Genomic DNA, 26,365 nt, shown 5'->3' on the forward strand with positions numbered 1-26,365 from the left:
TATATCTGCTCCAAAAGCAGTCAAGCCACTCGCAGCTTAACAATCGCCGAGCAATATTCCAGATTTTTCAATCCATTCACCTCGTACAATTGAGGGGATCAAACTTGTCCCAGTAGTATTATTAGGCAAGCCAGGAACTACAGTCATGCATAGAGAGTAGAATAAAGGACAGTTTAGAATTAAGGGCCAGTCCGGAACCTTCCTATCTACTGCATGTTCCATTACCAGCAGGCAGCAATACCACCAAACAAAGGCCGCCCTGAAGGGAGAGGGAGAGAGATAACTCCAAGGATTGTAATCTTCCAGTCATAAAAAGATAAGTATGTCCTTAACTGAACTCGCAGGGGGATTACATAAAATCAGTAGTTAGTGTTTGGTTTATTCCTCATGCCCACGGATTCCAGCAAATATTCAAGTTTTTTGGAATACCAGGCTGATGTCCAACCTGGTTTGGGGAAGGAGGATTCCCACAGGCGGATCCTTGATCCAGTTAATATGGGGTTGCTTGACTGGTTTCACTTACTGTATCACCATCGGTAGCATTAGCCCCTCTCCCTTCAACTCCGTGGTGCAGCCTTGCCTTCTATACATATACTTCATATACTTCAGGGGGGGAGGGGGGTCAATAATCGGCTCCCTTGTTAAAGCTTTAGAGCCGTTTAATGACGACCTCCACTCCCCTCACCCCCCGTCCCTTTGCACCAGCTTTATCTCACCTCGGTATAGGTATAGGGGGGTATCCAGGTCCGGATCTCTATCCCGCCACACTCCGTACGCTGCACACTGCACTCTCACCCGGCTCCAAATGTCATCAGGGAAGGGGAGGACAGCAAACCTTTAGACCGGAGCAACAGCCTCCCACCAAACACCACCAGGCTTCACCTGCGTTCCAACCTCAATCTCCATCCAGGACATAAACCATACAGCTAGGGTCCAGATACACGGACCCTCCACTCTTAGCGAACGGAGCAGGCAGGCGGCTACTTCAACAGCTACTTCAACAGCGGTACACCGCAGGATCCACATTCAAAAGTCGCGGGTCAGTCACCCACAGCGGCGGCGTCTCACATGCTGGATTGGGTGTTCACCATTCGGGAGGGAGGGAGGTGCGCCCGTCACCTGCGTGCGCCCGCAAACATGCTCACCGCCCAGCAAGCCTTTCACTTGAAGAGGTTTTCACATCTCAGACCATAGGTGCATATCGCTAGGATATGCCCCCATTGTCTTATAGGTGCGGGTCCCACCGCTGGGACCCGCACCTATATTGAGAACGGAGCCCCGAAAGTGAACGAGAGCGCACTGCGCATGCGCAGCCGCCCTCCATTCAATTTTATGGGGCCGCCAAAAATAGCCAAGCGCTGGCTCAGCTATTGCCGCCTGCGCCATAGAAATGAATGGGCCGCACATGCGTGGCATGCTCCCATTCACTTCTATGGGAGAGTCGGGGATTAGCTCTTGGTGGCGGACGGACCCCAGGAAATCTGGGGTCCTCCAGCCACAGCGCTCCCCGCTCCTTTCTCAATATAGGTGCGGGTCCCAGCGGTGGGACCCGCACCTATCAGACAATGGGGGCATATCCTAGCGATATGCCCCCATTGTCTAAGATGGGAATACCCCTTTAAATCCAAACTACCATTTACACGGTCACATGTCCCTTATTAGCCAATAGAAGATCGCAGGTCCTACTCCAGGTTGCCAAAACAACTGATCACAGGTTTTAGCAGTTCGCAGGTCCTTAAATATTCAGTCATATGACGTATGACGGCACAACTACACTGCTACATGCATGGGGGGAAGGGGCCACTATTCAACAGACAGCCGCTGTGGAGTTCACTGTTAAGGGGGCTGACACTGTGGCGGTCACTGTTAAAGGGGTGGTCAATGTTAAAGGGACAGGCAATGTGGAGGTCACTGTTAAAGGGGCGGCCATTATGAAGGTCACTGTCAAAGGGGTGGTCAATGTTAAAGGGGCGGGCACGGTGGAGGTCATTGTTAAAGGGTGCGGGCACTGTGGAGGTCACTGTTAAAAGGGCGGGCACTGTGGAGGTCACTGTTAAAGGGGCAGGCACTGTGGAAGTCACTGTTAAAGGTGCGGCCACTATGAAGGTCACTGTCAAAGGGGTGGTCAATGTTAAAGGGGCGGGCACGGTGGAGGTCATTGTTAAAGGGGCGGGCACTGTGGAGGTCACTGTTAAAGGGGCGGGTACTGTGGAAGTCACTGTTAAAAGGGTGGTCAATGTTAAAGGGGCGGGTACTGTGGAGGTCACTGTTAAAGGAGTGGTCAATGTTAAAGGGGCGGGTACTGTGGAGGTCACTGTTAAACGGGTGGTCAATGTTAAAGGGGCAGGCACTGTGGTGGTCACTTTTAAAGGGGCAGAAACTGTTTAGTTCACTGTTAAAAGGGCAGACACTGTATAGATCCCTGTTAAAGGGGCATGCACTGTGGAAGTCACTGTTAAAGGTGCGGGCAATGTGGAGTTCACTGTTAAAGAGGTGGTCAATATTAAAGGTGCGGGCACTGTGGAGGTCACTGTTAAAGGGGCAGGTACTGTGGAAGTCACTGTTAAAGGAGCTGGCAATGTGGAGGTCACTTTTAAAGGGGCGGTCACTGTTAAAGGGGAGGTCACTGTTAAAGGGGCAGGTACTGTGAAGGTCACTGTTAAAGGGGTGGTCAATGTTAAAGGGGCGGGCACTGTGGAAGTCACTGTTAAAGGTGCGGCCACTTCGAAGGTTACTGTTAAAGGGGTTGTCAATGTTAAAGGTGCGGCCACTATGAAGGTCACTGTTAAAGGGGTGGTCAATGTTAAAGGGGCGGGCACTGTGGGTGGTCACTGTTAAAGTGGGGGCACTCTTAAAGGGGAAGGCACCGTGGAGGGTATTGTTAAAGGGGCGAGCATTGTGGAGGTCACTATTAAAGGGGCAGGCACTGTGCAGGTCACTGTTAAAGATGCGGTCACTGTTAAAGGGGTGGGCACTGTGGAGATCACTGTTAATGGGGCGGGCACTGTGGAGGTCAATGTTAAAGGGGCGGCAACTGTGAAGGTCACTGTTAAAGGAACGGGCACTGTGGAGGTCAATTTTAAAGGGGCGGGCACTGTGGAGGTCATTGTTAAATGGGTGGGTACTGTAGAGGTCACTGTTATAGGGGATACTGTTTATATCTTTTTACAACACACGGAAACATGAAATGAAATAGATTAAATATACCCGTGCGAAGCCGGGTCCTTCTGCTAGTCACTTATATATCGTAGTACCAAAACAATGTGCTTCGCTCTGGGGGTCATCATCATTTTCATATCTTGTCTCAGCTTTGTTATTACCTGTATTGAAATTTGATTCCCACCAAGTTGTATTCTCAACATCCATACACCTGAAATAGTAGAAAACAATAACACCCCCCACCGTGGTGTTTCTTTTTACAGGGAGGGGTAGTGTGTTGTATCTGATGGAAGACATTATGACTGGGGGTTAGGGTGGGTTCACATCACGTTTTATGCCTCCATTTGACGTATACGTTACAAAAGAAAAAAAAAAGTATACAAAAACGCAACACACCACGTTCTGGTATCCTGCACAGTCCGGTAAAAAAAATGCATTTTTTTTTACAATGATAAAAAGTATACTTTTTTTTTATTTTTTTTACAATTGAACTTTATCGTGAACGGATGCCACTGTATGGGGCGGTCCTGGATTAATGGCGCACTGCGTCCAGCCTTCAAAAGTGGCATCAGTAAGGTACCTACTCGCCGACAGCCCCTTATTTAGTACCCAACGTCTTGGGCCTTACAGAGACCTGGTTACTGCCTGATTGTTGCATACCCTTGTGCCGATGCGGCCCACTGACACTCCGGCACTTTAGGTCATTCTGTATTTGTTGTTTTGGCCCGGTCCCACTGGCCGGACCTTATTTTCCTGTGTTTCTGAGCTTTGGATGGCCCCACTGGTCCACCCTGCTGTCCTTTTTTGAGCCATACCAGCTCTAACTAGCCCAGCTCAGAACCACTAGCCTTCTGGCTTTTTTTGTTGCTAGGTTTTGTCTTTGACCACAGGCCTGGTTCGCCTGTTACCCTTCACTATACACTTCCCCTGATGAGTTTTACGAAAAATGAAACGTGACACGTCGGGAAATCTTTTTTTAGGGTTTACTAGGGATACCGGCCCCCACCAGGGACAGGTATCCGGACGGGGTCGCTCCTTGCGGAGCAAGCACTCCGTATAGGTAGGCAGGGCCTCAATAGCCCCTTCCCTGTCTCAGGGTCGTACTAGGGAAATCTATTCCCGATATCTGCCTACGCCTACAGCAACTGACACCTCTGTGCACGGTTTCCAGCCATCACCTGTAGACAAGTTCCAGATGACGCCTCCTCCCAGGGTCGTGCGCTAGTATCTGCCTGTTGCATCCCTCTGGCTGTGTCCATCAAGGGTGAGAGCGTTCCTTTTCTATTTTGTCAATACTGTGCCTTTGTCTAGGCCCACCAGGGCCTGTCTTTCATGTGTGTTTTTGTACTTTATGTTATGCCATTTATTCTAAACAATTGTCATTAAATATTAATACAATATGGTGGCTCACTTCAAGCGGATTATGGAGTCAGGTGCTGCCAACCCAAAATAGAGGGACACCCACCCTCTAATTGTATGGTTAATAAATAAAAAGGTAGTGGGTGAGCACTCAAGCACTTGGACTTGATAAAATTTAATTAAATCAATTTATTAATACATGTACTAGTCATAAAACCATTTAAGATAGATATAAAACATAACATGAATTATAATCACCAATGGGAATGCATATGTTGAGTTTCCACACTTAAAATGAAGTATTGAAATTGTCCAAGCAGTGTGGACTGCCACAGCAAGTAACTGAGCACAAATCCACTGAGCACAAATCCACTGTCACAGTGTCGATTCCAAAAATGTCAATCCTCAAATATGATTGTCAATCTTTATCCCATATATGGGACACATCAAGCACAAATAGATAGCCAAGATATGATTAAGATAGTATATCTCCTCCACAGGGCTGTCGGTGCAGTAGGATTAAACACAAGCTTAATGGCTATAGGTATTGATCATACCGTACGATGAAAGTCAATCCTTTGGGGAGGAATGGTATCTTACCTTCCTTCTTATTCACACAAACGGCTGACGGTGCAAGTTAGTCGTGGACTCGGTCGCAAGCGGTGCCGGTTAATGCCGGCGTCACGCTCCACACTGTTCACGCTGCTAGTCCCGAACTAACGCGGGAGTTGGAGCGGGACTTGATGCGTCCGTGTGTGATAATCCTCCGGCTGGAACAAAGAAGTTACCTCTTCGGTCTGTGTTTATTTGTTCCTGTAAGGTTGACTGCGGCTGCAGTTGGAAGTAGCGTGGCCACGCTAAAGATCACGGAGGTGCTGCTCACAGGTGTCCGGCCCAGACGCGTTTCGGGAATTAGCCTTCCCTTCCTCAGTGGTGCCTTGACACCTGTGGACCTCCACCTTTTATATCCTGAATGTCACACCAAAACTGTGGATTCCTGGATTTCCATTTTGGAATACGTTTTCCAATTTCTATGCATGCGGTATTCATGCGGTTTTATTGAGCATATATGCGTTTTCTGTGCTATACAATTCTGCTGTTACATATGAACTTAGAATCAGAAAGCATTTTGTTATATCTACTTGTTAAACAAAGATAAAACATCTTGGGCAATTATTTCATTAACAATAATGTCTTCTATAATATCCAGGTCAGTAATTTGTCATATCTTGTTCTGACCATCTCAAAGGTGAACATATATGTTAAACTATGAATATTTCAATATAAATACATAAAATACATAAAATCCATAAAATCACATAAAACATTTAAAATTGTGTAACATAAAAAATATAAAATAAGTATGTCACATTGGATATATCCAACAGAGCATGACTAGATATTTTTTGGGGATCTGGTACGGACCCCAGAGATCTGATCGACCATTATATTAAAGCAATGTCCCTTTTATATCTTCATCAATTCCACTAGTCAGAGCTGATTACAATGACAGATGAATGCGAAGTAGATGTATAACAAAAGACATGCGGACATGTTGATTGAATTAGATGCGTCTTGATTCCATCCTAGACATCTGTTTGATGTAGTTCCCACCACGCCAGTGTATGTCTACCTTCTCCAATGCCGTGAAAACGAGACTGGACGGATCTTTATTGTGAACATCTCTATAATGTCTTGAAAGACAATGTTTCTCATATCCCTTACGGATATTGGAGATGTGTTCGGCCAGTCTGGTTTTCAGGGGGCGTTTAGTACGTCCTATATACTGTCTTTTACAGGGGCATTGGATCAGGTAGACCACACCAGTGGTATTGCAGGTCAGACATTCCTTTATCTCCCATTTATATCTATTCTGTGTAGAGGCAATAGTTGATGTTTTCTTCGGTGTCGGGGAGATCTTACAGGCCATACACCTACCACATTTGAAAAAACCTTTTAATTTCATCCAGGTATCTATGGTTGTATTGACCTGTTTCATTGGTTTTTTGATTGATGGGGCTATTTTGAGTCCCAAGTTAGGGGCTTTCGTAAATGTTAAAAGAGGCCCAGTGGGCATTAAATGGCCGATCACCCGATCACTCAAAATATGGTGCCAATGGGTTCTGATGATTTTCTGCAATCTCTTATAATTATTACTGAAGGGAAGTATCATTCTAGTATTAATTATGCCTCCTTCTTGTGTCTTTTTATTTGTTAGTTCTTTCTCCTGGAACCAAGTTTGTCTGTCTTTATTTCTTGTTTTTTCTATTGCTTCGTCTAAGATTTTCTCTGGGTATTGTCTATTTAAAAACTGATTCTTCATTTTTACAGCTTCCATCTCAAAATCACCTTCTTGTGTACAATTTCTCTTGATTCTACCGAACTGGCCAACAGGGATATTAATCAGCCAATTCGGCAGATGGCAGCTGGAGAACTGAATAAAACTATTTTTGGATGTCGGTTTGGTAAATGTGCTACATATATATTTATTGCCCTCTTTCCTGATTTTGAGATCCAAGAATTCAACTATTTCCATAATATTGGAGGTGAACTTTAGGTTCATTGAGTTAATATTTAGCTCATTCAGAAATATTTCCAGTGACTCTCTATTACCTTTCCAAACAAAAATGATATCGTCTATGAATCTACGCCATAGGGCCAGATCCACCCCGAGTTTGGGTTTGATGATGGTTTCTTCCCATTCTGCCAAAAATAAATTTGCATAACTCGGGGCGAATCTGGTCCCCATGGCGGTTCCACATTTCTGTAGGTAAAACTGGCCCTCAAAATAAAAATAGTTGTGGGCTAAAATGTACCCAATACCCTCTATAATAAACTCCGTGTGTTTCTCACTTATTGTACCATCTCTTTTTATTTGTTCTCGAATCGCTGACATCCCTTGTTGGTGATCGATTATGGTATATAGAGATTGTATATCGAGTGTTCCCATAATCCACTCTGGTTCTACTGTCAGTTCTTCTAATGTTTGTATGATATGGGTAGTGTCTTTAATATATGAACTAGTTTTTTTCACAATCGGTTGAAGCTGTACGTCAATATATTTTGACAAATTTGAAGATATAGAACCTATACCTGAGACTATCGGTCTACCAGGTGGTCTCAACATGCATTTATGGACCTTGGGGAGACAGTAGAAAACTGGTAGTTTCCTCTGTGTCCCCAAGATAAAGTCATGTTCTTGACTTGAAATAACAGCTGAATCCAATCCCCTCTTACACAGCATCCTGAGTTCCCCATCAAAATGCTCCAGCGGGTCATTTTTCAACATCTCATATGTCCGCACATCTCTAAGTTGTCGCAGACATTCATCATTGTAATCAGCCGTATTCATTATTACAGTTCCCCCCCCCTTGTCTGCGGGGCGTATGGTAATATTTTCATTTTTCTGTAATTGTTTTATGGAGTGGCGTTCGTGTCTAGTTAGGTTTCCCTGTCCCAGACCTTTTGTATTCAGTTTACGTATGTCCACTTCTACATTCCTCTGGAAAGTGGACATTTCCGCACTAATTTCATTTCTGGGAAACATTGTTGATCTATTTTTAAGGATAGTTTTAGTCGATTGATTCTTGGGGTCAGTTGTCCCTATAGGATTTTTTAGGAAGTGTTTTTTTAGACAGGGGTTCCGTATAAATTTTTGGATCCCTATATAGACTGAAAATTTGTCCAATTTTTCAGTTGGTGCAAACTTAAGGCCCTTTTGTAGTAATAGTGATTGTGAATTCGTGAGGTGAACCGAACTTAAATTAATTATAGTGGTGTCTTCATTTATTGGTGTCTCCTGTGTTGTCTTTCCCTTCCTGTGACTTCTCCTGGTCTTTCTCCCTCTGTGTGTTCTCGGTGATACTGGTTTCGGGGACCCCTGTGATTGTGATAGTGATTGGTTTCTAGTGATTGTGCTGGGTGATAATGTTTGTGCCTCAGATTGTAGTGATGTGTAGGTGATTCTCTGTCGTGTATAGGGGATGTGTGTTCCTTGTGTCTCGTTCGGGTCCTGTGATGTGCAGGGGTGTGATCTAAAAAATGTTGTTCAGAGGACAATTGATCATATCTATTACTCACAGTCACTTCGTATTTGTTTTTATTTTGTGTCTCTTCTACTCTAATTTCCCTATTATTGGATAAATTGTCTTTAGGTCTATTTATCTTCTCTCTATTATCCAATATATAGGGATTCTTTTGGGGATCTGTATGTTTCCTCCCTTTCCTATTAATTATATCATTTTCAATCCTATCTAATCCTCTACAGATGCGCTCTTGCCAGTTAGAAAATTCCTCGTTTTTAGGCAATTTATCTGTTTGTTCTTTGACTTTTTGTATCTTGCTGCTTAAGTCCTCCAGCATTTCAGTCCTTCTTTTAATAATTAATTTTATCAGTGATACTGAGGTTGAGAACAATAATGTATTCCATTCTTCCTCAAATGTGTCACTGAATAGGTCTTGTGCTGGGGTCTTCTGCAGCAAGAGTCCTTTTGGTATCTTATTGTTTTCTAGATACTGTTGTAGGGATCTTATCTCCCAATGTTGTTTTAATTGTCTCTGTAGGAGACCCTCCAGCTCCCGAAAAATATCAGTCATGTCTCTGTTATCCAATTGTATCTCCCCAATATCACAAAATTTATAGGTCTCTGCCCTTTTTCTCTTGGTCTCTAAATGATGCCAAATGTCCATAATAACGCCTGGAGGAGCTCACTCAAGTAGGTGATTTTAGAATAAGGAGTATTAATACAATATGGTGGCTCACTTCAAGCGGATTATGGAGTCAGGTGCTGCCAACCCAAAATAGAGGGACACCCACCCTCTAATTGTATGGTTAATAAATAAAAAGGTAGTGGGTGAGCACTCAAGCACTTGGACTTGATAAAATTTAATTAAATCAATTTATTAATACATGTACTAGTCATAAAACCATTTAAGATAGATATAAAACATAACATGAATTATAATCACCAATGGGAATGCATATGTTGAGTTTCCACACTTAAAATGAAGTATTGAAATTGTCCAAGCAGTGTGGACTGCCACAGCAAGTAACTGAGCACAAATCCACTGAGCACAAATCCACTGTCACAGTGTCGATTCCAAAAATGTCAATCCTCAAATATGATTGTCAATCTTTATCCCATATATGGGACACATCAAGCACAAATAGATAGCCAAGATATGATTAAGATAGTATATCTCCTCCACAGGGCTGTCGGTGCAGTAGGATTAAACACAAGCTTAATGGCTATAGGTATTGATCATACCGTACGATGAAGGTCAATCCTTTGGGGAGGAATGGTATCTTACCTTCCTTCTTATTCACACAAACGGCTGACGGTGCAAGTTAGTCGTGGACTCGGTCGCAAGCGGTGCCGGTTAATGCCGGCGTCACGCTCCACACTGTTCACGCTGCTAGTCCCGAACTAACGCGGGAGTTGGAGCGGGACTTGATGCGTCCGTGTGTGATAATCCTCCGGCTGGAACAAAGAAGTTACCTCTTCGGTCTGTGTTTATTTGTTCCTGTAAGGTTGACTGCGGCTGCAGTTGGAAGTAGCGTGGCCACGCTAAAGATCACGGAGGTGCTGCTCACAGGTGTCCGGCCCAGACGCGTTTCGGGAATTAGCCTTCCCTTCCTCAGTGGTGCCTTGACACCTGTGGACCTCCACCTTTTATATCCTGAATGTCACACCAAAACTGTGGATTCCTGGATTTCCATTTTGGAATACGTTTTCCAATTTCTATGCATGCGGTATTCATGCGGTTTTATTGAGCATATATGCGTTTTCTGTGCTATACAATTCTGCTGTTACATATGAACTTAGAATCAGAAAGCATTTTGTTATATCTACTTGTTAAACAAAGATAAAACATCTTGGGCAATTATTTCATTAACAATAATGTCTTCTATAATATCCAGGTCAGTAATTTGTCATATCTTGTTCTGACCATCTCAAAGGTGAACATATATGTTAAACTATGAATATTTCAATATAAATACATAAAATACATAAAATCCATAAAATCACATAAAACATTTAAAATTGTGTAACATAAAAAATATAAAATAAGTATGTCACATTGGATATATCCAACAGAGCATGACTAGATATTTTTTGGGGATCTGGTACGGACCCCAGAGATCTGATCGACCATTATATTAAAGCAATGTCCCTTTTATATCTTCATCAATTCCACTAGTCAGAGCTGATTACAATGACAGATGAATGCGAAGTAGATGTATAACAAAAGACATGCGGACATGTTGATTGAATTCAATCAACATGTCCGCATGTCTTTTGTTATACATCTACTTCGCATTCATCTGTCATTGTAATCAGCTCTGACTAGTGGAATTGATGAAGATATAAAAGGGACATTGCTTTAATATAATGGTCGATCAGATCTCTGGGGTCCGTACCAGATCCCCAAAAAATATCTAGTCATGCTCTGTTGGATATATCCAATGTGACATACTTATTTTATATTTTTTATGTTACACAATTTTAAATGTTTTATGTGATTTTATGGATTTTATGTATTTTATGTATTTATATTGAAATATTCATAGTTTAACATATATGTTCACCTTTGAGATGGTCAGAACAAGATATGACAAATTACTGACCTGGATATTATAGAAGACATTATTGTTAATGAAATAATTGCCCAAGATGTTTTATCTTTGTTTAACAAGTAGATATAACAAAATGCTTTCTGATTCTAAGTTCATATGTAACAGCAGAATTGTATAGCACAGAAAACGCATATATGCTCAATAAAACCGCATGAATACCGCATGCATAGAAATTGGAAAACGTATTCCAAAATGGAAATCCAGGAATCCACAGTTTTGGTGTGACATTCAGGATATAAAAGGTGGAGGTCCACAGGTGTCAAGGCACCACTGAGGAAGGGAAGGCTAATTCCCGAAACGCGTCTGGGCCGGACACCTGTGAGCAGCACCTCCGTGATCTTTAGCGTGGCCACGCTACTTCCAACTGCAGCCGCAGTCAACCTTACAGGAACAAATAAACACAGACCGAAGAGGTAACTTCTTTGTTCCAGCCGGAGGATTATCACACACGGACGCATCAAGTCCCGCTCCAACTCCCGCGTTAGTTCGGGACTAGCAGCGTGAACAGTGTGGAGCGTGACGCCGGCATTAACCGGCACCGCTTGCGACCGAGTCCACGACTAACTTGCACCGTCAGCCGTTTGTGTGAATAAGAAGGAAGGTAAGATACCATTCCTCCCCAAAGGATTGACTTTCATCGTACGGTATGATCAATACCTATAGCCATTAAGCTTGTGTTTAATCCTACTGCACCGACAGCCCTGTGGAGGAGATATACTATCTTAATCATATCTTGGCTATCTATTTGTGCTTGATGTGTCCCATATATGGGATAAAGATTGACAATCATATTTGAGGATTGACATTTTTGGAATCGACACTGTGACAGTGGATTTGTGCTCAGTGGATTTGTGCTCAGTTACTTGCTGTGGCAGTCCACACTGCTTGGACAATTTCAATACTTCATTTTAAGTGTGGAAACTCAACATATGCATTCCCATTGGTGATTATAATTCATGTTATGTTTTATATCTATCTTAAATGGTTTTATGACTAGTACATGTATTAATAAATTGATTTAATTAAATTTTATCAAGTCCAAGTGCTTGAGTGCTCACCCACTACCTTTTTATTTATTAACCATACAATTAGAGGGTGGGTGTCCCTCTATTTTGGGTTGGCAGCACCTGACTCCATAATCCGCTTGAAGTGAGCCACCATATTGTATTAATACTCCTTATTCTAAAATCACCTACTTGAGTGAGCTCCTCCAGGCGTTATTATGGACATTTGGCATCATTTAGAGACCAAGAGAAAAAGGGCAGAGACCTATAAATTTTGTGATATTGGGGAGATACAATTGGATAACAGAGACATGACTGATATTTTTCGGGAGCTGGAGGGTCTCCTACAGAGACAATTAAAACAACATTGGGAGATAAGATCCCTACAACAGTATCTAGAAAACAATAAGATACCAAAAGGACTCTTGCTGCAGAAGACCCCAGCACAAGACCTATTCAGTGACACATTTGAGGAAGAATGGAATACATTATTGTTCTCAACCTCAGTATCACTGATAAAATTAATTATTAAAAGAAGGACTGAAATGCTGGAGGACTTAAGCAGCAAGATACAAAAAGTCAAAGAACAAACAGATAAATTGCCTAAAAACGAGGAATTTTCTAACTGGCAAGAGCGCATCTGTAGAGTATTAGATAGGATTGAAAATGATATAATTAATAGGAAAGGGAGGAAACATACAGATCCCCAAAAGAATCCCTATATATTGGATAATAGAGAGAAGATAAATAGACCTAAAGACAATTTATCCAATAATAGGGAAATTAGAGTAGAAGAGACACAAAATAAAAACAAATACGAAGTGACTGTGAGTAATAGATATGATCAATTGTCCTCTGAACAACATTTTTTAGATCACACCCCTGCACATCACAGGACCCGAACGAGACACAAGGAACACACATCCCCTATACACGACAGAGAATCACCTACACATCACTACAATCTGAGGCACAAACATTATCACCCAGCACAATCACTAGAAACCAATCACTATCACAATCACAGGGGTCCCCGAAACCAGTATCACCGAGAACACACAGAGGGAGAAAGACCAGGAGAAGTCACAGGAAGGGAAAGACAACACAGGAGACACCAATAAATGAAGACACCACTATAATTAATTTAAGTTCGGTTCACCTCACGAATTCACAATCACTATTACTACAAAAGGGCCTTAAGTTTGCACCAACTGAAAAATTGGACAAATTTTCAGTCTATATAGGGATCCAAAAATTTATACGGAACCTCTGTCTAAAAAAACACTTCCTAAAAAATCCTATAGGGACAACTGACCCCAAGAATCAATCGACTAAAACTATCCTTAAAAATAGATCAACAATGTTTCCCAGAAATGAAATTAGTGCGGAAATGTCCACTTTCCAGAGGAATGTAGAAGTGGACATACGTAAACTGAATACAAAAGGTCTGGGACAGGGAAACCTAACTAGACACGAACGCCACTCCATAAAACAATTACAGAAAAATGAAAATATTACCATACGCCCCGCAGACAAGGGGGGGGGAACTGTAATAATGAATACGGCTGATTACAATGATGAATGTCTGCGACAACTTAGAGATGTGCGGACATATGAGATGTTGAAAAATGACCCGCTGGAGCATTTTGATGGGGAACTCAGGATGCTGTGTAAGAGGGGATTGGATTCAGCTGTTATTTCAAGTCAAGAACATGACTTTATCTTGGGGACACAGAGGAAACTACCAGTTTTCTACTGTCTCCCCAAGGTCCATAAATGCATGTTGAGACCACCTGGTAGACCGATAGTCTCAGGTATAGGTTCTATATCTTCAAATTTGTCAAAATATATTGACGTACAGCTTCAACCGATTGTGAAAAAAACTAGTTCATATATTAAAGACACTACCCATATCATACAAACATTAGAAGAACTGACAGTAGAACCAGAGTGGATTATGGGAACACTCGATATACAATCTCTATATACCATAATCGATCACCAACAAGGGATGTCAGCGATTCGAGAACAAATAAAAAGAGATGGTACAATAAGTGAGAAACACACGGAGTTTATTATAGAGGGTATTGGGTACATTTTAGCCCACAACTATTTTTATTTTGAGGGCCAGTTTTACCTACAGAAATGTGGAACCGCCATGGGGACCAGATTCGCCCCGAGTTATGCAAATTTATTTTTGGCAGAATGGGAAGAAACCATCATCAAACCCAAACTCGGGGTGGATCTGGCCCTATGGCGTAGATTCATAGACGATATCATTTTTGTTTGGAAAGGTAATAGAGAGTCACTGGAAATATTTCTGAATGAGCTAAATATTAACTCAATGAACCTAAAGTTCACCTCCAATATTATGGAAATAGTTGAATTCTTGGATCTCAAAATCAGGAAAGAGGGCAATAAATATATATGTAGCACATTTACCAAACCGACATCCAAAAATAGTTTTATTCAGTTCTCCAGCTGCCATCTGCCGAATTGGCTGATTAATATCCCTGTTGGCCAGTTCGGTAGAATCAAGAGAAATTGTACACAAGAAGGTGATTTTGAGATGGAAGCTGTAAAAATGAAGAATCAGTTTTTAAATAGACAATACCCAGAGAAAATCTTAGACGAAGCAATAGAAAAAACAAGAAATAAAGACAGACAAACTTGGTTCCAGGAGAAAGAACTAACAAATAAAAAGACACAAGAAGGAGGCATAATTAATACTAGAATGATACTTCCCTTCAGTAATAATTATAAGAGATTGCAGAAAATCATCAGAACCCATTGGCACCATATTTTGAGTGATCGGGTGATCGGCCATTTAATGCCCACTGGGCCTCTTTTAACATTTACGAAAGCCCCTAACTTGGGACTCAAAATAGCCCCATCAATCAAAAAACCAATGAAACAGGTCAATACAACCATAGATACCTGGATGAAATTAAAAGGTTTTTTCAAATGTGGTAGGTGTATGGCCTGTAAGATCTCCCCGACACCGAAGAAAACATCAACTATTGCCTCTACACAGAATAGATATAAATGGGAGATAAAGGAATGTCTGACCTGCAATACCACTGGTGTGGTCTACCTGATCCAATGCCCCTGTAAAAGACAGTATATAGGACGTACTAAACGCCCCCTGAAAACCAGACTGGCCGAACACATCTCCAATATCCGTAAGGGATATGAGAAACATTGTCTTTCAAGACATTATAGAGATGTTCACAATAAAGATCCGTCCAGTCTCGTTTTCACGGCATTGGAGAAGGTAGACATACACTGGCGTGGTGGGAACTACATCAAACAGATGTCTAGGATGGAATCAAGACGCATCTATGAATTCGGATCTATGCTACCAGCCGGCTTAAATGCAGACCTCGAGATTTTTGGGTTCTTGTAGGCTGGGTGCCCCATATCCGACTCATACGCCGCAGTTTGGGTCGTTTACCGACACTGCGTCGTGGACTCGGTCTGGGGCCCCCAGCCCCCATACATCCAATCAATACGACATTCAATCAACATGTCCGCATGTCTTTTGTTATACATCTACTTCGCATTCATCTGTCATTGTAATCAGCTCTGACTAGTGGAATTGATGAAGATATAAAAGGGACATTGCTTTAATATAATGGTCGATCAGATCTCTGGGGTCCGTACCAGATCCCCAAAAAATATCTAGTCATGCTCTGTTGGATATATCCAATGTGACATACTTATTTTATATTTTTTATGTTACACAATTTTAAATGTTTTATGTGATTTTATGGATTTTATGTATTTTATGTATTTATATTGAAATATTCATAGTTTAACATATATGTTCACCTTTGAGATGGTCAGAACAAGATATGACAAATTACTGACCTGGATATTATAGAAGACATTATTGTTAATGAAATAATTGCCCAAGATGTTTTATCTTTGTTTAACAAGTAGATATAACAAAATGCTTTCTGATTCTAAGTTCATATGTAACAGCAGAATTGTATAGCACAGAAAACGCATATATGCTCAATAAAACCGCATGAATACCGCATGCATAGAAATTGGAAAACGTATTCCAAAATGGAAATCCAGGAATCCACAGTTTTGGTGTGACATTCAGGATATAAAAGGTGGAGGTCCACAGGTGTCAAGGCACCACTGAGGAAGGGAAGGCTAATTCCCGAAACGCGTCTGGGCCGGACACCTGTGAGCAGCACCTCCGTGATCTTTAGCGTGGCCACGCTACTTCCAACTGCAGCCGCAGTCAACCTTACAGGAACAAATAAACACAGACCGAAGAGGTAACTTCTTTGTTCCAGCCGGAGGATTATCACACACGGACGCATCAAGTCCCGCTCCAACTCCCGCGTTAGTTCGGGACTAGCAGCGTGAACAGTGTGGAGCGTGACGCCGGCATTAACCGGCACCGCTTGCGACCGAGTCCACGACTAACTTGCACCGTCAGCCGTTTGTGTGAATAAGAAGGAAGGTAAGATACCATTCCTCCCCAAAGGATTGACTTTCATCGTACGGTATGATCAATACCTATAGCCATTAAGCTTGTGTTTAATCCTACTGCACCGACAGCCCTGTGGAGGAGATATACTATCTTAATCATATCTTGGCTATCTATTTGTGCTTGATGTGTCCCATATATGGGATAAAGATTGACAATCATATTTGAGGATTGACATTTTTGGAATCGACACTGTGACAGTGGATTTGTGCTCAGTGGATTTGTGCTCAGTTACTTGCTGTGGCAGTCCACACTGCTTGGACAATTTCAATACTTCATTTTAAGTGTGGAAACTCAACATATGCATTCCCATTGGTGATTATAATTCATGTTATGTTTTATATCTATCTTAAATGGTTTTATGACTAGTACATGTATTAATAAATTGATTTAATTAAATTTTATCAAGTCCAAGTGCTTGAGTGCTCACCCACTACCTTTTTATTAATTGTCATTAAATGCTAAGTTTTATTCCCTCTGTCCCCATTCAAGGGGATCAGTTCATTCGCTTCTTGACTCTTGGGAGTATCTAGGATAAGCCTTCACTGAGCTAGACCTATTTTTTGATTTTTCGATGCCACTGTATGGCATCAGTCTGAGGCATCCGTTTAACATATACGTTTTTTGTATACGTTAAACGGATGGGAAAAACATCATCTGAACCTTACTGACACACTGTCTATTTTTATTGACCATAACACAACATTGATAGAGTGCATTCACTGTGGGGTCAAATTTCCCTCTGTTATAATTAAATACACTTCTGTTTTTTGAGAGAATTTTTGGGTAGTGTGTTTTTTGTATACGTTAAACGGATGGGAAAAACATCATCTGAACCTTACTGACACACTGTCTATTTTTATTGACCATAACACAACATTGATAGAGTGCATTCACTGTGGGGTCAAATTTCCCTCTGTTATAATTAAATACACTTCTGTTTTTTGAGAGAATTTTTGGGTAGTGTGTTTTTTGTATACTGTAATATTAACAATTTGGTATCCTGGCAAGTTTTCATATTTGGAGTTTACCTCCTTTTTTTTTGTTCGCTGATGAACTTTGGTATAACCGCCACAGAGAAACGCGTTGAGAAACATCTCATACATATACTACATCAGATGTGTGTTGGTTTTGTCATAGATTTTGACAAGGATACTAATCATACTCTGTGATTAGATAATTGCCATTTTTGTGACGTCGGTTTATAACATAATATTTTGGCGAGATACATTCTATACCAATGTAACTGACTAAAATTGATACCGACTTTTATTGACGAACACACACTCCGGGGTGGTGGCTTTCTCTGCGTCAGAGACTCAATAGGGACCCTAGGAAGTTCCTGACACAGGATCACACCTATCGGGGTGGGTATTCCGTTTTTAGGCAGTGCCTGAAGTTTAGGGACATTATCAAGGGACAGTTTTTCTGGCTCCAGTCCTTGCCCTGCCTTTTGATTCTACACAAACTGGAGGCACTATTTGCTATTTTAAATTACTCAAAAAAGGTTATGTTTTATTGGTGGTCTGTGAAACAATAACTTACTGCACTACTATATTTATACCTGACTTACTGACAGTCAGAACTGGCGAGGGTCCAACTTCCCACACCCACAGCTGTTATACCAAGCATAGTGCCATACATTGTATAATGCTTGATACTGTAGCTTAATACCCTTCACTTGAATTGGACCTAGCTGCTCAAAGGCCATGTGACCAACGGATGTAATGTCACTGGCAAAGGAAGTGGTTACAGCATTCACCTGAGTGCCACAGCCTCTTTAAACAGCAGATGGGATGGGGTTACGGTCCCCGATCGATCAGATATTTCTGAAGTCATCATTATATAACTTCCAGAAATCTTTGTTAAAGGGGTTTTCCAAGATCTTTTCACCAATGACCTATCCTCTGGAAAGGTCATCACTATCTGATCGGTGGGGGTCCGACACATGGGACCTTCGCCGTTCAGCTGTTTGAGAAGGCACTGCAGTAGCATTCCCTAGTACATGTGACATCACCTTCTTTGGTCTCATAGCCTAAGCTCGTTCTTTTGAATCGATTCAGTTCACTGAACCGGAGGAGTCGATTCCTCTGACTGAGCTGATCCGTGTGAAACAGCTCAGTCAGATAGCAGAGCAGAGAGACGCTGGCAGCAGGGAGGGAGGAGTGTAATCTGATCCTAGAGTGGAAGCCAGCCCCTCCCCTCCCCGGCCTGCAACCAATCAGAGCTGAGGCAAGCACTAGCAGCACTGAGTCACACAGTACACGGAGTCTAAGAATCGAATGAGTCTACAGGTTAAAAGAATCTAAAGATCCGACTTAGAGACTCATTCGATTCTTTGAGTTAAAAGAACCGTGAGTCACTAGAACATTTTACATTGAGGCTGATGCTTTTGTTGCAGCAGTGATAAGGTTAAGGGACAGACGGACAGTCAGCAGAGAGATAAGAGAAGTGACATGACACAGAGTTTAGATTACAGGTTTAATTAACCCTTTAGGATTCAGTAGCAATATAACTAAGGGTGGGTTCACACTAGTTATTTTCCTGTGTGGTGGACTGTGGACTATTTTATTATCAGCCAGTGTTACTGTTAACTTAGCACATACAGTTTTCCCTGTGGATTCACTTCACTTGGTTGTACTGTCACTGTGGGTGACAATGCATTCTGCTCGAGTCCTTTCCCCTTCCCTTCCCCACTCGGTCAGAGATCAGACCAAGTGCCAAGAGCCGACTCAGCGAGTCAGCAAGTGAATTGAAGCATCCACACCACCTAAGCTCTTCGGTTCATGAACCGATTCATGTGAAAGATCCGAACTTCCCATCTTTACTAAGCTCAGCTCAGAAGTGAATGGGGTTGAGTGCCGCTATCAAATGGACAGCACTGTGCTTGGTGACTCCCACTGATCAGATACTTATGACCAATCCAGAGGATAGTTCATCAGTAAAAAATATCTTTGAAAACCCTTTTAACTGCAGTGAACAATAATAAAATGTGAACATGATAAACGAACATAAACGTTGGACAGTAAATTACCAATATTATATAATGAAACTGGTCATTAACCCCTTCACGCAACATCACGTACATGTACGTGGGGGAATGTGGTGCCTCACCGCATCCCCACGTGCATGTACGTGATCGGCTTTCACTGTCAGCGCAGGGAGCGAAGCGCTGAAGCTTCAGTGAAGCCGGCGTGCTGGGGTTGCTAGGCAACCAGAGAAGCCGGCAGGAGCTGTATCTGAGCTCTGACCCGCCCGCGATCGCTGTGATTGGTCCATTACTGCAGAGGGACCAATCGCAGCGCATCGGGGCAGGTAAGGGGGGGTTAGGGAGGGACTATGTGCTTCTCCTTCTCTGATCGCCCCAATTCCTGTCAGGGAAGCGATCAGAGAAGGAGATAGTGTGAAAATATTCCCGACCTATGACGAGTATACTCGTCATGGCGCACTGCTACTTAGCGCGCCATGATGAGTATACACGTCATGGCATAAACTGTCACCATGTCTGCAGACATGGTGACAGCGCTGAGATCCCGGCTGTCACACACAGCCGGGCACCTTAGGTCAATGCCGAGGGGGGTCCTGTGACCCCCCATGTCGGCGATCGCTGCAAACCGCAGGTCAATTCAGACCTGCGGTTTGTAGCGCTTTCTGCGGTTTCTGATCTCCGCGGTCCCTGACCGCGGGGATCAGAAACTTTAGTATGTCTAAAATAACGATTTTTCACCCCCCCTGCACCCCTGAATGATGTTATGTGGGCGGGTGGTGCAGGGAGGGTGTCGCAGGCGGTGCCGGAGGTGCGGTAAGGTGCGGGAGGCGGGCGGTGCGGCAGGCGGGATCGCGATCCCCCGCCCACCTCCCCTTCAATGATCGTTGGTGTCTAGTAGGTATACCAGGGTGCCAGCACATTGCTGGCACCCTGGTATAAACGGCTGACATCTGCGATGCGATGTCAGCCGTTTAACCCTTTCCATACAGCAGTCCGTATGGAAAAGGTTAACAGCGCAGGGAGCTCCCTCCCTCTCCCATCGGGGGGCTGCTGTGCCTTTGCAGCCCCCCGATGGGAGAGGGAGAGAGCCCCCCTCAGCCCTGTGCTTACCCTTCCCCGTCTGCGCAGTTCTGAGCAGTACTGAGCAGACGGGGAAGGTTCCCATGGCAACAGGACGCCTCTCAGGCATCCTGCTGTCCATGGTGCTGAACAGATCTATGCTAAAAGGCATAGATCTGTTCAGACAAGTGTAAAATACAGTACAGAACAATATATATTGTACTGTACTGTATTATACAGACATCAGACCCACTGGATCTTCAAGAACCAAGTGGGTCTGGGTCAAAAAAAAGCTAAAAAAAAGTGAAAAAAGTTTCAAAAAAACACATTTATCACTGAATAAAAATAAAAAAAATAAAATACACTACACATATTAGGTATCGCCGCGTCCGTAACGACCTGATCTATGAAACGGTCATGTTACTTTCCCCGCACGGTGAACGCCATAAAAATAAAAAAATAAAAACTATGAGGAAATTGAAATTTTGCCCACCTTACTTCCCAAAAAAGGTAATAAAAGTGATCAAAAAAGTCGCATGTACGCCAAAAAAGTACCAATCAAACCGTCACCTCATCCCGCAAAAAATGAGCCCTTACATGAGACAATGGCCCAAAAAATCAAAAAAACTATGGGTCTCAGACTATGGAGATACTAAAACATGATTTTTTTTTGTTTCAAAAATGATATTATTGTGTAAAACCCTGATAAATTATAAAAAGGTAGACATATTAGGTATTGCCATGTCCGTAAGAACCTGATATATAAAAATACCACATGACCTAACCCCTCAGGTGAACACTGTAAAATTTTTTAAATAAAAACGATGTCAAAAAAGCTATTTTTTTGTTACCTTACATCACAAAAAGTGTAATAGCAAGCGATCGAAAAGTCATATGCACCCCAAAATAGTACCAATCTAACCGTGATCTCATCCCGCAAAAATGATACCCAACCTGAGACAATCGCCAAAAAACTGAAAAAACTATGGCTCTCAGACTATGGAGACACTAAAACATGTTTTTTTTTGTGTCAAAAATGATATTATTGTGTAAAACCTAAATAAATAAAAAAGTATACATATTAGGTATCGTCACGTCCGTAAGAACCTGCTCTATAAAAATAGCACATGATCTAACCTGTCAGATGTAAATAATAAAAAATAAAAACAGTGCCAAAACAGCTATTTTTTGGCAAATTTTCCATTTTAATTCATTTTTTCCCATAGCAAAGCAAGGGTTAACAGCCAAACAAAACTCAATATTTATTGCCCTGATTCTTTAGTTTGTAGAAATGCCCCATATGTGGTCGTAAACTGCTGTATGGCCACACGGCAGGGCGCAGAAGGAAAGGAGCGCCATATGGTTTTTGGAAGGCAGTTTTTGCTGGACTGGTTTTTTGACACCATGTCCCATTTGAAGCCCCCCCGATGCACCCCTAGAGTATAAACTCCAAAAAAATGACCCCATTTTGGAAACTACACCCCTCAAGGTATTTAAAACTGATTTTACAAACTTTGTTAACCCTTTAAGTGTTCCACAAGAGTTAATGGCAAATGGAGATGAAATTTCTGAATTTCTATTTTTTGTTACTTTGCCTCACAAAAAAGTGTAATATAGAGCAACCAAAAATCATATGTACCCTAAAATAGTACCAACAAAACTGCCACCTTATCCCGTAGTTTCCAAAATGGGGCCACTTTTTTGGAGTTTCTAACCTAGGGGTGCATCAGGGGGCTTTAAATGGGACATGGTGTCTAAAAACAATCCAGCAAAATCTGCCTTCCAGAAACCATATGGTGTTCCTTTCCTTCTGCGCCCTGCCGTGTGGCCATACAGCAGTTTACGACCACATATGGGGTGTTTCTGTAAACTACAGAATCAGGGCCATAAATAAAGAGTTTTTTTTGGCTGTTAACCCTTGCTTTGTTACTGGAAAAAAAATATTAAAATGGAAAATCTGCCGAAAAAGTGAAATTTTGAAATTTATTCTCTATTTTCCATTTATTCTTGTGGAACACCTAAAGGGTTAACAACGTTTGTAAAATCAGTTTTGAATACCTTGAGGGGTGTAGTTTCTTAGATGGCATCACTTTTATGGAGTTTCTACTCTAGGGGTGCATCAGGGGGGCTTCAAATGGGACATGGTGTCAAAAAAAACAGTCCAGCAAAACCTGCCTTCCAAAAACCGTATGGCATTCCTTTCCTTCTGCACCCTGCCGTGTGCCCGTACAGCGGTTTACGACCACATATGGGGTGCTTCTGTAAACTACAGAATCAGGGCCATAAATAATGAGTTTTGTTTGGCTGTTAACCCTTGCTTTGTAACTGGAAAAAAAATATTAAAATGGAAAATCTGCCAAACATGTGAAATTTTGAAATTGTGTCTCTATTTTCCATTAAATCTTGTGCAACACCTAAAGGGTTAACAAAGTTTGTAAAATCAGTTTTGAATACCTTGAGGGGTGTAGTTTCTTAGATGGGGTCACTTTTATGGAGTTTCTACTCTAGGGGTGCATCAGGGGGGCTTCAAATGGGACATGGTGTCAAAAAAACAGTCCAGCACAATTAGCCCTCCAGAAACCAAACGGCGCACCTTTCACTCTACGCCCCGCTGTGTGGCCATACAGTAGTTTACGGCCACATATGGGGTGTTTCTGTGAACATCAGAGTCAGGGCAATAAAGATACAGTCTTGTTTGGCTGTTAACCCTTGCTTTGTTAGTGGAAAAAATAGGTTAAAATTGAAAATTAGGCAAAAAAATGAAATTCGCAAATTTCATCTCCATTTGCCAATAACTCTTGTGCAACACCTAAAGGGTTAATGATGTATGTAAAATCAGTTTTGAATACCTTGAGGGGTGTAGTTTCTTAGATGGGGTCACTTTTAGGGAGTTTCTAGTCTAGGGGTGCATCAGGGGGGCTTCAAATGGGACATGGTGTAAATAAACCAGTCCATAAAAATCTGCCAAAACCAAACGGCGCACCTTTCACTCTACGCCCCGCTGTGTGGCCGTACAGTAGTTTACGGCCACATATTGGGTGTTTCTGTAAACGGCAGAGTCAGGGCAATAAAGATACAGTCTTGTTTGGCTGTTAATCCTTGCTTTGTTAGTGGGAAAAATGGGTTAAAATGAAAAATTAGACAAAAAAATTAAATTCTCAAATTTCCTCCCCATTTGCCAATAACTCTTGTGCAACACCTAAAGGGTTAACAATGTATGCAAAATCAGTTTTGAATACCTTGAGGGGTGTAGTTTCTTAGATGGGGTCATTTTTGGGTGGTTTCTATTATGTAAGCCTCGGAAAGTGACTTCAGACCTGAACTGGTCCCTAAAAATTGAGTTTTTGTAAATTTCAGAAAAATTTCAAGATTTGCTTCTAAACTTCTAAGCCTTATAACATCCCCAAAAAATAAAATATCATTCCCAAAATAATTCAAGCATGAAGTAGACATATGGGGAATGTAAAGTCATCACAATTTTTGGGGGTATTACTATGTATTACAGAAGTAGAGAATCTGAAACTTTGAAATTTGCAAATTTTTCCAAATTTTTGGTAAATTAGGTATTTTTTGTGCAAAAAAAATAATTTTTTTGACTTCATTTTACCAGTGTCATGAAGTACAATATGTGACGAAAAAACAATCTCAGAATGGCCTGGATAAGTCAAAGCGTTTTAAAGTTATTAGCACTTAAAGTGACTCTGGTCAGATTTCCAAAAAATGGCCTGGTCCTTAAGGTGAAAATGAGCCCGGTCCTGAAAAGGTTAAGCAACATGTATATTTTTAAGATATATATTGTTAATTTATTAATATTACAGTGTCTTTCAATTGCTATTAAATTTTACTCACACATGACCAGTTTCATGAGCTACTACAAAGGCTGAAGAGAATCCATCTTCGTGGTTTAGTGTACAACTACGTACTGGGTGACACATTCCTGTAACTGGTGCATAACCTAGAAAATAAACGTAAATACATTAAAATGTCTTAAAGGATAACTGTCACATTTAGACCCTAATTTCAATTTTCATATATGTAGTTACTAATAACATGATATTCCAGAATCAGTTACTATTAGACTGACTTACCCCATATTTAATAAGATTCAGCCCTTTGCAACCAGTCTGCATAAAACTGCAATTTCACTATTCAGTTAAGATGGCCGCCACTGCCCTCACCCTGGGCCTAATCCCGCCTGCCCTCTCTAGCCAGTAACAATAGCCCCCCAAAAGTGTCAGTAACTAGAGCCCTCCCCCCTAAAGGGTTAATCTCCTGCAGCACAAAGGGGTCCTCTTACCACATGTTGCTTTTATTTATACACTGAGCAGATGGCAGATCTCCCTTCTCTGGTCTGCGCTGCTTCAACTCTACTTCTCCAGCTCTGCTGAGTGAGGGAGCGTCTGCCAAGCGCAGGGACAGGGAGAAGTGCACACAGCCCAGGCACTGTTATCAGCTGTTGGGGAGGACCTGGCTTTAATCATTTACTTACAGTCCCTGGCTCTCAGTAATATGACCTTGCACGCAGCCTGCTTCTGCGTCCTCTGTCCTTCAACAGACAGACGGACCATGCCTAGCAACCCTATTTTAAGCAGAGGTAAAAGTAGGCAGTACAGGGAACAAAAATGTGGAATTAAGGGGTAATTGAATACACAGTGAAAAGTTGAAATAGGGCCACCAAGGTGATATTAATCATATTAATCACCACAATCCAATAAAATATGACAGTTATACTTTAAGGACGACATGTCAATTTCCACATGAAGTCAATACAGAGTTAAGACAAGAGACCAAACAGCATAGATCGAAGCTAGCAATTTTTATATCTTAGCATTATGGGGCTCAGTTATTAAGACCAGCGATTTACAGGCCGGTCTTAAGTGTCTCTGTACTGTTGGAGAAAGTGCCAAAGTTATGTGGAGGTGCAGAACTTGGGCTAAAATAAAGAGTAAATTTGATACATTTTATTAAACAGTGGTCTCTCTGGTCCAGGATGTGATTTCAAGTGGGCTTTTTTTTTATTATGATTTTTGTTATTGTATAAAGGTAGTTGATAAAAAAAAATATAGAAATAGAGCACTGAAAAATACATTTCCGATCTTGCTATCCCAGATGTCATTTGATCAATATAGAGCTGTTAGTCAAATTATACCCTTCCACATGCTGAAATAAAAACATGATCCTCATGAGAGCATCTTGACTGCACTTGAGGATACCTTCAGGCAAGGGTCACACCAGAATGATTAGCTGCAGATTTGATGTCATGGATGTTTGTGTGGAAAATACGCAGCTTTATACAGCACCAGCAAAGTGGATGAGAATTTCAGAATTCTCATCCACATGCTGCATAAAAAGAACTGCAGCAGAAAAGCTGCAGCAATGCGGATTAGAAATCCGCAGCATGTCAATTTATATAGAAGACTTTAACCTTCTCAATGGAGAGGGTGAAATCTTCTTGCTTTTCCGCAGCAAAAACAGAACGTAATACGTGCGGTCTTGTTGTGTTTTTAGTGCTTTTCCTGCAGAAAAGGCAAGACAAATTAAAGGCAATGTGTCATCAGAAAATTACCTGCTTTTTAAATCACTTTTTTATGTTTAACATGATTTTAAATCATTTTTAATTTTCCATGTCACTTTATATTTAAACTAAAGCA

At 41.7% G+C, this 26,365-nt stretch overlaps 1 protein-coding gene across 1 annotated transcript in view; it reads right to left on the bottom strand.

Annotated features, from left to right (window-relative positions):
* Positions 1-26,365, bottom strand: part of LOC121009531 (A disintegrin and metalloproteinase with thrombospondin motifs 2-like) — a 775,073-nt gene that overhangs the window by 448,703 nt on the left and 300,005 nt on the right. The window contains exon 7 of the mRNA XM_040442735.1: positions 24,564-24,669. Coding sequence (XP_040298669.1) covers positions 24,564-24,669 — 106 coding nt within the window. The remainder of the gene's footprint in view (positions 1-24,563; positions 24,670-26,365) is intronic.

This window comes from Bufo bufo, chromosome 1 (assembly GCF_905171765.1).
Source record: "Bufo bufo chromosome 1, aBufBuf1.1, whole genome shotgun sequence".
In the NCBI taxonomy this organism is placed as follows: Eukaryota; Metazoa; Chordata; class Amphibia; order Anura; family Bufonidae; genus Bufo; species Bufo bufo.